At 39.4% G+C, this 12071-nt stretch overlaps 1 protein-coding gene across 4 annotated transcripts in view; it reads left to right on the plus strand.

The window, feature by feature from the left end:
* The window catches only part of GALNT18 (polypeptide N-acetylgalactosaminyltransferase 18), a 233656-nt gene that overhangs the window by 167412 nt on the left and 54173 nt on the right, over positions 1 to 12071 (plus strand). For all 4 annotated transcript variants that reach the window (XM_030948748.1, XM_030948746.1, XM_030948747.1 and 1 more), the window contains one exon: positions 8405 to 8590. In XM_030948748.1, the coding sequence (XP_030804608.1) occupies positions 8405 to 8590 (186 nt within the window). The remainder of the gene's footprint in view (positions 1 to 8404; positions 8591 to 12071) is intronic.

Genomic DNA, 12071 nt, shown 5'->3' on the forward strand with positions numbered 1-12071 from the left:
TCATAGTGTAATTGCCATTGCACCTTCTTGTATTCCAAGTCTTCACGGCCTAACCTGGGAAGATTCCATATTTGTGGCTTTCCTCTAGAATTTAATTTCATTGGGAGATTTTAATATGCAAGACTGATTTAGTAATCTAACAAAGATTAGAAGAAGACCAGTGATGGAGGGCAAGGGGTTGTTGTGGTGGTATAGAAGTGAGTAGATGACTGAGATGGGTTCACCAGGATGGATCCAGCATCTTCAGGTCACAGGTGTGAAGGCCAGATACCTTTATGTGTGTGACAGCGCCTTATGTTGTAAGGCAAGTCAGTGAGGCAAAAGTCCAGCCTGGCTGAACAGGGAATTCTTCAGGAGCTCTTGTCTCAGTCTTTAATAATACTGATAGAATTTGGGCTACAGCACTGTGGAAAGGGGCCTGGGCTCTTGGTGGATGGCAAACTGAATGTGGGTCAGCAGTGCCCGGCAGCCAGGAGAGCCAGCCCTGTCCTGGGGACATCAGGCACAGCCAGCCCTGTCCTGGGGACATCAGGCACAGCCAGGAGGGCCAGCCCTGTCCTGGGGACATCAGGCACAGCCAGGAGGGCCAGCCCTGTCCTGGGGACATCAGGCACAGCCTCCCAGCCAGGCAAGGGAGGGACTGTCCCGCTCTGCTCTGACTTGGAGCAGCCTCACCTCGAGTGCTGGGGCAGTTTTGGGTGTTACTATATAAGAGAGACATTAAACTGTTAGAGAACATCCACAAAGGGCAGTGAAGATGATGAAGGGTCTAGAGAGGAAGCTGTGTGAGGAGGGACTGAGGGCACTTGTTCTGTTCAGCCTGGGAGGAGACTGAGGCTCATTGCAGTTACAATTTCCTCGTGAGGGGAAGAGGAGGAGCAGGCCTGACCTCTTCTCTGTGATGACCAGCACCAGGACTCAAGGGAATGGCCTGAAGCTGGGTCAGGGGAGGTTTAGGTTGGATTTTAGGAAAAGATTCTTCACAGAGGGTGGTTATTAATTGTTGTGGTGTTGGTGTGAGGGTTTCCAGGATGAGGCGAGAGATTAATCTGACTCTATATTTATTAGAAGGTTGATTTATTATATTATGATATGATGTTATATGATATCAAATTGCTATATTAAAACTATACTAAAGAAAGAGAAAGAAGACATCAGCAGGCTAGCAAAGAATCAATAATAAAAACCCGTGACTGACTAGAGTCTTGACACAGCTGGACTGGGATTGGTCATTAAGTAAAAACAATTCACATGGAACCAATCAAAGATGCACCTGTTGCTAAGCAACCTCCAGACCACATGCCAAGCAATCAGATAATTATTGTTTACATTTCTTTTCTGAGGCTTCTCAGCTTCTCAGGAGAAAATCCTGGTAAAGGGATTTTTCATAAAATATAACAGCAACAACAGAGGGTGGCTGGGCACTGGAACAGGCTCCCCAGGGAAGTGGTCACCACACCAAGTCTGCCAGAGTTGAGGAAGTGTTTGGACAATGCTCTCACACATGTGGTGTGACTCTTGTGGTGTCCTGTGCAGGGCCAGGAATTGAACTTTGATGATCCTTGTGGGTCCCTCCCAACCCAGCATGTTGTATTCTATGATCAGGTCTTTGGGCACAGTGCAAGATTAACAAGGCTGATCAGGCTGAGTGTAGCTGTGGTAAGGGAGAGAAAGGTAAGCCATAAAAGATGGCCAGCACAGTACGTTGCTCCATGAATACTAAACCAGTGGTGCTCCTGTTTTTCAGTCTCCTTTTGTGCTTTTTAAGACAAAAGGTGATTTCTTTTGCTTCCTGTTGATAACTTAAACTTGGCAACGTAGTGATTGATGTGTGGGTTATTGACTGTGCCTGGCAATGAGATGGACACAGTTGGAAGAGAACTGAATGGGGCCATAAGTGACCCTTGACACATGTTACTTCCAAGTGACACAGGTGGAGAGTAGTTCCTGCAGCTCAAACCAGCAGCACACCATGCATAGTTTAACAGTACACTGTAACAGTTTCACAGCTCATGAAGATACATGCAAAATTATTCCCTGCAGAACAAAACAATTTAAAAAGTACATAATGAAGCAATTAGCTAAAAGAGGAAGGAAAGTAATGACAATTTAATTTGGGAAGAATCTTTACATGTATTAGGTTTTCAGTGAGAGTGTTTTATGAAGGCACAATTAATGTAAAATGAGGCCTGTGAGGCAATTAATGATGACTTCAAAAGTTAGATTTAAGGGATAATTTACATTTTTAAAATGAAGAGCAGCTCTAGTTATGTTAAAGTCTTTTATTTTTCTTTTAAAAAGCCTTTTAGATTGTGGGGGGGTGTTTTTGTAGGTTACTTAGAGTTTCACTTAAACTATCAGCTTAGTTATGAAAAAAGGCTGTTCTTCCATACAAATAAATAAGTTTACCTGAAAGTATGACAGGATTGTGTGATGATCAGACAGATTTAGTAAAGGTTATCTGAATTCAGTGGAGATATTACCTAAATAAATATTAACATATTTCATCCAGTGGGTATAGTTTCTTGCTCTGCAGAGGCAGATACCCAACAAACGTGCATGACAATCCAAAAACTTCCAGGGTGTGATCGAAAACCCACTGATAGCAACTAGAAATATGAACATTGATTTCAGTGATCTTTGTGTCTGACAGCTCTCACTGTCCTTTCTGCAGTCACCTGTCAAGATACCAAAATAAAAATGCAGATTCAAAATGATTATGGTATTGAATGAAAATAGCTTATTCCTACTTGTCTGTAAAACATCAGGCTCATTACTGATTATCAGTAAACAATTAATGGTAATGACAAAGGATGACAAGATTTGCAAGTAGTTTTTACAATAAATTGTTCCCAAAAATATATTTTGAAGATACTGCTAACTAATTAGTTTCTATCCACAGTAGTAATTAATTTACACTGACTGTTTTTTTAACTTCGGGGCATCTTTAATGAGTACTTCTAATTTTGTAATTTGCAACCTTCACAGAAGCTAGAAATTACTTCAGCTTTTTGAGAAATCACTTAATTATTAAGAGGTTTTTGTTTGCAGTCCAAATGAGGTGATGATATCAAACAAGGTCACATCAGCTCTTGGAGAAACTGCATGATCTGTGTAAATTTAATGAATGCAGTGCATGCTAATAAACTGCTCAATGACTTGTAGGTTTTCGGTTTTTTCATTAGATTAAGGTTCTAGAACATAAAAAGAACACTCAGTGATTAAAGAGATAAAAAGAAACTTCTAATGAAGAAGGGTTATATCATTTTATATTGAAGTATAAATTAAATATTTGAGAAAGGGATCAACTTCAGAGTTGCGATTGTTTTGGTTAAATATGCAAATTCAAATACATTTAAATGAAATTGGAGAGGATTTACTAAATAATGTAGTGAAAGATGTTTTCAAGATGTGAATGGAATTTGCTTAAAAAAACTTGTTAGCAGATTGATTTGGGTATTTGTGAGGAAGTGTGAGTGACACATGGCTCTGCAGTGCTGTGGGATGCCTGGTGGGAGTGAGTGAGGGCTGACAGGGGTTTCAGGGCTTTGCAAGTTGCTCTAAGAAGCCACTTGGTGTGTTCCTGCTCCTGTAGCTGCCTCCCTTGTGCCATCCCCCTGCATTGCCCCATGCTCAGGTCCTGTCCCCCTCCAACAGAAGGGGACTCAGCTGAGCTGTTGTGCCGCCACCTGTGTCCTCTCCGTGGTTTTAAGTTGCTCTCCTGGCTCTCCCAGTTTGGAGCACCTGTTTTCTGTTTACGCTGAGGTGCTGCTTTAACCTTGGTACACATAAATTCTCACAGATTTAGGGCCACAGTTATAACAATGTGCCAATAAGCATTCAGTAAATTAACAGCATGAAGTGCTTAGAGCTTGGACAGATTGTCCACAAGCCACAACAACTGAAGATGCAAAAGGGAGTTTCCCCCTCACCTCCCCTCTAATAGATTTTCTGTACTCATTTGATGTCCCTGTCATCTCTCCTTTGATTTGCTTGGTTTAGGTCATGGGCTATGCTGATTTTAGTCTTTCAGCTCTCTAAGTGTTCGCCTTGGCACTGCTACTGTCCCTTTGACCTAGAATTTTTTAATGGAATTTTGCTACCTAGTAACGAAGAAACAAGGAAAGATTTCAAGAAGAGAAATCTCTCTAAGCCCTTCTTGGGATTGTACCAAATCTGTGAATCTCCTCAGGAAATTCAGGAATAAAGAGCTCCTTCTCAGGCTGCCCTGGAAGGGAACATTGAAAATGCACTGAAGTGGGCTCAGAGCTCTTTGGAAGGGAAACTCCAGTTGCTGTGTTCTTTTCCTGAAAGACTGTTTTTGCAATGTAAACCAGCAGGACCAAAACCTCAGGAACTTCCTCCAGAGTAAAGCAAACCTTTTGACTATCTAAGACTCCAGCAATCATGGAAAGTACTCCCAAAGATACACTGACCACATTGATCACATTTCAAAACTTTCTAAGGCAAAGTCTGAGACCTGCTGGTACAGTTTTGCAATTGATGCTTTTACAGCATGGCATGTGAATTGCTATTTATTGTGTCACAGTGATGAAATCATATGTTATTTTTTACAACCGCATATGTATATTTCAAGATTTGGCAGGAAACTGAGATTTTTGCTGGTAATTTCCACTGCTTACCTATCATAGGTAAATTATCTTCATGGCCAACAGGAAAAGTTGCTGAATTTCCTTTTAACTATGGTTTAGGAAATTAATCAAGTGTTTTCCTTGCAATTTGTACAAGTAGGTTAGTCATTAAGTATTACTGATTGCAGCCACAGTATGCTCAGAAATATAACATTTTACTTCAAACCATTCTATGTGGTTTGAAAAAGGCTTTGAAGCTCTTATCTTTAGACTTCTTGCTAAAGCCATGGGTGATAATTTGAAAAAGCTCTACTGATTTTTAACTTTTGTATGTGTTTATAGCCATCAAATAAAATAGCAGTCCAGGAGAACTAGAAGGGTGCTATTCAGTGTAGATAAAACATGAATAAAGATTGCTAATGACAGCAAAAAAATAGCTGCAAAATCCACAGGGGAAGTGTGTGAAGCTGCAAGGAACTAACTCCTCAGCTGCTATTCCTTCTTGTCTACAGGAATTTTATTAGATGAAGGATAGGCCACTCTAAAAGGCTTCTCAGCTTCCTTCTGAGTAGAGTATTTGAGAAAATGTATTTCTTAGTATTAAAATATTAATTTTAAAAAAAGAAAAACTGTATCTGACTGAAAGGTATTTGGTCAGAGTAATTAATTAGTCTTTTCTGTGCACTTCTGATCTGATATTTATGCCATCTCAAGGTTTTTCTCTTGGAAAACCATCCAGCTATCCACAATATCTCCAACACAATGGTTAGAGCACCAGGAATTAATGTAAATGAGTGAAAGAGATGGGGGAGGTAGGAGTGGTAGATTCAAGTGGACATTTGGTCTAGAAGGAAAGAAACTGCAAGAAATTCCATTACTTAAAATATAATCAGGGAAGAATTTAAAAGAAAACCTGATGGGTTTTGTAGCAATTAATTATGTTTATTGTTTAGTATTCATACATGCAGTTCAGTTGTAGTGTTTAGTGTATGAATAGCAAAGCCCTTCATTCCTTGGCTGGAGATCTTGCATATTTTAGGCAGCTGGGGATCCTCACTTCCATGAGATTCCACGAGAGCATAATTTCATTTGAAAATCCTACTTTAATGCCTGCTACCTACATTTCTATTGTTTTTTTTTAACAACTTGCCGCTCCCTAAATGCAATGGAACATTTGGATAGAAAAGAGATTTCTTGCTGAACTGTAATACCACTGGCAAAGAACAGTGGGAGGGAGAAAGGACATTGGCTTGTCCCAGATGTGACCAGATGAGCATGTCAGGATTGTACTTTCTGCCTTTTTAAAACATTGCCTCAGCTTCCACTCAGCAAGGTTTCATAGCCTGTATCTAAGGTCATGCTCCTTCGTTGAGTGCTGTAGCTAATTTTTGTGCATTTTAGGAAATTTTGTTTGGAAATTATATGATTTTGAAATTGTTTAATGAAACTTAGCAGTTCTGTTTTGATAGGTAATAATTGATTGGGAGAAAGGAGTGGCCACTGGAATTGATTAGTTGGTGTTTATTCAGGTAGTGGGTAATTTTTATTTGCAAACTCTGTTAAGGACTTGATCATCTCAGGTTGTTTTTTGAAAACATCTCATTTCATTATTAAGTCAAATCATAGCTTCCTGATAACTGAATCAATGCTGAAATTATACATGACGCTGCTCTTCCAAATTTCAGTTCCTAGAAATTTGCTTGGAAATTCAGCTTATTATAAACTGTGAACTTTTTGGCTCAACATGTTGTCAAGACAGCACTGAGACCTAGCTCTGAAAATCCCACAAAAGATTTGGTGTTCCCTTGCTCGCCTTGGCTCAAGGCCATCCCTGGTTGGAATGAGCAGAGGCTGGGCCGAGTACACAGTGCATGTGTGTTGTGAATTGCCCTGTCCTGGGCTAAGTTATGACCATCTCTACATCTTCCTTGTCTTTTATGATACTAATTTAGGCAGTGTACAGTGAGTAACTCTGAAACAATTTATAGCTGGATGTCCATACTGAGAAATTACTTGGACTGAAAGCAGGTGTTGTGTGAGCACAGCCTAGTGGTACTTCACATTTAATCTCTATTAGGAGGTGTAGCTGGACCATTTATAATTAAATGTTTGACAAACTATTATTTTTGTTAGATCGTTAAACTGGATTGCCCACTTAATATGATATTTAGAAAGACAAGACACCAGTTTTGTTTCCAGATTATTTATTTTTGTGCCAGATCAGTTGCATATTTATTTTTAAATACTTGTGATCATCTCAGTTTTGCCCTGATATTTATAATGGTTATGTTTATTTACTCTAATGGTCTTCCAGGTTGGTGACACAGAGATGTGCTGAAGTCTTTTCGTCTCCCTTTTTGACTGTACAGCAGGTTCATGGGTTAGCTCCCTTTCCACAGAGCTCTGAAAACCAGGGCTCTATCTCTTCTCCCACCATATGCTGAATGCAATTAGGCACCAGTTCAGAAAAAAGCTTTGTAAACATTCTGAATTCATGCCACATTTTCTGGTCTCAGGAGCTGCCAAATGCCTAAATGCTGTATTCAAGCCAGATGTCTAAATATATAAAATGAATGACTGAACAAAGTGCTTCCTTAGTAGAGCATATGCCTATAGGGTGGACAGATCTGAGGGGCCTGAGATCAGCTCCAGAACAGGATGTTTTTCCAGCCCACATCCCTGGCCACCATGAAGGAGACCAGAATATGATCCTCTGGATGAGGGTACAAGAAAGAAGCACCCAGGCTCTCATTTTTTGCTCTCTTAGTATGAGGTACCAAGCCTCGGGAGTTTCTGCTGGCAGTTATCATAAGGCAAACTCTGTCACTTCTCAGTGAGTACACCTACCTCTGGGACACCCAGGTACTTGTTCAGCAGAATCAAACAGTTTGGGTACATCTGGTCTTTCACCTGAGCAGCATCCACTCAACCATGATGAATGGGCTGCCTTGATCTTGTTAGGAAGCTTACATGATACAAGATACACAGAAAAAGAGCTGCTATGTAAAATAACCCATGTACTTCACTGAATCTTAAGTTTGCCAAAGTGGTTTTCTCTTTTGTTGAAAGCAGAAAGAGTAAATCAGAAATGAAAGCAGTAATTATGATTAATATTGTGTGCTTTAGCTCAGTTGTGGTAGTGGGCAAAACTGAAATCTAACTGAGAAGCTAGAGTAACCTACATAAAGAAGCTATAATAAGAGTAGTTTCTGATTAAATTGTTCACACAACATTTTCATTGGGCAGTCTCGTTCTTCATCTCTCCTTCTCAAAAGGAACAGACCTGGTCTTTTCTCAGCCATGTTGAAAGCATAAGGTGCATTTATATTCCTCATCTTCATGGAACCTGAAACTTCAGCGGCCTTAAAAAGCTGGTTGGTTTAGTTTCCCTATAATGACAATCTGCCTAGTTTGAGATTCTGAGTAGTGCATGTATGGTCTGGTACAGACTGTGCAGAACCTCAGAGAAAAGTCTTGCAAGCCTTAAAACTTGAACCAGGTGTTAACTATTTTGAATTCCCTATAAATAATTTTATTAATAATCCCAAAAAAACCTCAATTGATCCAGGCAGAGTGCGATGAGAGGCTACTGGTAATGTAGAAACTCTGAAGTAAGGTGAAGTAGCAATAATAATTTATGGTAGGGCAAAGTAATAACCCTCCCCTCACAACCTCTTTATAGTCCAAGAAATCTTGAGTGATTATTCTCCTTACTAACAATGAAATAAAACAATTGCAGTGTGTTTGCTGGAGGCCAGCAGTGCTGTAAGGAGCTGGCACTAGCAGAATGTCCTTTTCTTCTTCCCTGCTAGGTGTGGCAGTGTGGAGGAAGCGTTGAGGTTCTGCCTTGCTCCAGGATTGCCCACATCGAACGAGCACATAAACCATACACAGAGGATCTGACTGCTCATGTCCGCAGAAATGCGCTGAGGGTGGCTGAGGTCTGGATGGATGAGTTTAAGAGCCATGTCTATATGGCCTGGAACATACCCCAGGAGGTGAGTCACAGAGATCAGTGCTTCCAAGCTTTGGCTTTAGATCCTTTTCCTTTTCGTTACTTGTCACATTCATGTTTTCTGGAAAAATCCCTTTGCCCAGGATTCTTCTCCTGGGAAGCTGAGAAGCCTCAGAGAAAAAGGAAAACGGTAATTATCTGATTTGCTTCTCCTGTGTTTTGCTCCTTTGGAATGTGTTTGGAGATTTTTTATCCAACTGGTGATTGTTTCATTGGTTTCATGTGAATTGTTTTCACTCTTTGGCCAATCAGGGCCAAGCTGTGTCAGGACTCTGGAAAGAGTCACAAGTTTTCATTATTATCTTTTTATCCTTCTGTAAGTATCCTTTCTCTATTCTTTAGTATAGTTTAGTTTAGTATTCTTTAATATAATATAGTATCATAAAATAAGAAATTAGCCTTCTGAGAACATGGAGTCAGATTTATCATTCCTTCCTTCATCTGGACACCCCACAAATACAATAGTTGCTACCCTGAATTTTGATTTTTTTCTGGTAGGATTTTATTTGTATGTATGTATGTATGTCTCACATACAGGCATAAGGTATATGCCCATACATACACAAATGCATATAAACATATATATGTAGTTGTGTCTTATTCTAGAATATTTTTTTTGTCTTTAGGTCCCATAAAAATTAATTTCTTGTTGAGTTTATTCTCTTCACTGATGACTCTTCATGGGTATTTTAAACTAGTAGCTGCAGAAATACAGGGGGGAAGAAAACATTGAATCTACATTTCACATCTTAATTTGAATTTTAGTCTCCTGTTTACCATCACAGAGAGCTATAATTCCATCAGATTTGTGAGGAGAGAACTGCCAGGGGCTGTTGACATCTATTGATGCAAGTGTGGGGTGTCTTGATAAGTATTTCACATCAGAGTGAGGGTGGCTTGGTGGGTGGCATGACATGTTGCAGATTCTTGCTGCAACTCCTCACTGGACTGTTTGTCCTGATTTCTTTTCCGTGGATGAGTACTGCTTGGTCCATTATATTGAAGAGATAATGTCAAATGGCCAACGTCAGGGTTCAGTTTGATTTTAGCTGTTCCTCATTTCTGTAGTCAATGGTATTTAATCTGTGAACAGCAATGAGCTAAAGGGCTCAGAACTAGGGGACTCTACTTAGAATCTGGGTGATTGTTTCCACCTAGAAGCTGGGAAGCATGGTTCTGTTGAATTTGGAGTTTAACTCAGTACAGCTGTCATCATTACAGCAAAAGCAAAGTCTAGACTTAAATTAAAGGGAAGATTAGTTTTTCTTTAATAAAATATCTTTAATTTGACAACAGTTCAGAGAAACTGATTTTGCTGCAATTTCTGTGTCAAGAAATAAAATGCTGTACTTCTCCTTTAGTTTAATTAGAAGAAAATGTTAGAAACAAAAAACAGCTAAATACATGAAAGCTGATGTTGGTTCAGCTGCTCTCAGTAGCTTCTTGCATCTCTCGTGATTAAAACTAGATGATTTTGGCAAAGTGAGGAAGTCATTGTCCTGTTTTAGGTTACAGCATTAGCCACATTATTTGCTATGACCATGGAAAAAAATCCTCTATAACCTGATATAGGAAAGGACTTTTCTGAAAGTTCCATGTTCATGGAATCCAAACTGCCCTCCACATGTCCCTGTTTTGAGTAGTTGCACAGAAGTCCATACAAGAATAAAGACATTTCTGCACAGGATATGATTACTTATTTTAGGTCAAAGCAATTCCAAATGAATTTTATTTGTAAATAGCCCGGTAGATTTAAATTTCAGTTTCTATTTCATATTGTTAATTATTTTCATGAAGACTGGTTCATCTTCATTGATTAATCCAAGTTTTAGTTTTTTGACTTGCAAACAGAACATTAACACAAAACTTAGAAATTCCTTTTGCTAACAAGGATGTACAGCACTATACACTGATTTGCATCATATTCATCCAGAGGTGATGGTGGTATTGCTTAATATTTTGCAAATTTGAGATCTGAATGCAATTAGAAATCAAATTCATAAAGGATGCAAAGATAAGTTTCAGCTGGACAATTACAGGAGTAATTCTCCATCTGGAAGCTAATGAATACTGGTAATGGACTGTGTAGGTAATAGAAATGTATTTAGTTACAATAGTCGAACTTTCCATGAAATACGTTATTCCAAAGTATTAAACACGGGACCTGATTTTTTCCATGGAAGAATTCCTAGATCTCTGAGAAGTCAGATGTTTCCAAAGGTTTTAGTCTTTGGGCAATAATAATAATAATAATAATAATAATAATCCAAAGGAGTGAGGTGCATTTTGCAGTGTGCTGTGACTGCCCTCTTGGGATTTCTGTGGGCTTCTCTCTGAAGTACTGAGGGCTTCAAATGGAGACCTCCACTGCCATGGTGACTTCTGCATCATTGACACTTGGATAAATAGATTCAGAAAAGCACTTGAAACCCAGAGGAAAGATTCTTTAAGTCCCAGAATCAGGAACTGTGCTTTGCATGTGTTCTGCCTGTGCTTCTGGTTTTGTTTCTTAGGGTTTTTTCCCCATCATATTCTCAGCTTTGGGGAACACACTCTCTTATTGGTGGTGATAAAGCCAGTGTGCTACGTGTGAGCTATTTTTCTTCTCCAGCTGCATGAAAGGATGTGATTACTGAGGCCCTTAATGCTATTTCTTATACTGTGAGCTGTGAGGAAACAGGCACTGGTGCCTTCAGGGTTGCATGAGAAAGGATTTGGGAGGCAGTGGACCAATTTAGCACTTGATCCCAAGAAGCCTTATAATGCCTGAAGTGGAATGCTTGTGTGCTGGCACCCTCCTTTTCCTTCACACAAGTGTCAGACACACTGGCAAGTGCAGCCAGAGTGGTGCATGAGTGGGATTTGTTCACAAGATCCATTGATTGTCTTTCAGCACACTACAGCCTCTTTATTTACTCATTTGCTGCAAAATTCAGCAGAAATTTGCCACTTAAGGAGTAGTTCCATATAAAGTTTTACGGATTATATAGGGCTTGAGAAGGGGAGTCACCATTTTTAAAATTGTTATGTCTAATCTGTGAATGCCAGATCACTGTTTCCTACTTTTTAGCATTCCTTGCCAATGTGGAAGTCAATTTCACTTTAGTTAGAAAATGCTTCCATAATAAAATATACTTGTTCCAGATTAGCATTAATTCAGTGCTTTGGGATGCAGTGGTTGTTTCAGCAGCTCAGAAATATAGATACTTACACAGATTCCTTTTTTCTTGTGTAACTAAGAAAATTCAGTGCTTTCAGTGGTTTTTTTTACATCTTGTCAAAATCTTTGGGGTTTTCATGGCCCAGTAAAGGTTGTTGTTAAAGGAGATAGATTATAAGATTTCCCTATGAAAATGTATTTATCCTGGGTTTTGCTCTGAGGCAGAATTCATTGAGCACAGCGTGGAGCAAAATGTCTCATTTTACTTCCTGTCAGGAGCAGCCACAGATTTGCACTTAGATCT

This window comes from Camarhynchus parvulus, chromosome 5, assembly GCF_901933205.1.
Source record: "Camarhynchus parvulus chromosome 5, STF_HiC, whole genome shotgun sequence".
Classification (NCBI taxonomy): Eukaryota; Metazoa; Chordata; class Aves; order Passeriformes; family Thraupidae; genus Camarhynchus; species Camarhynchus parvulus.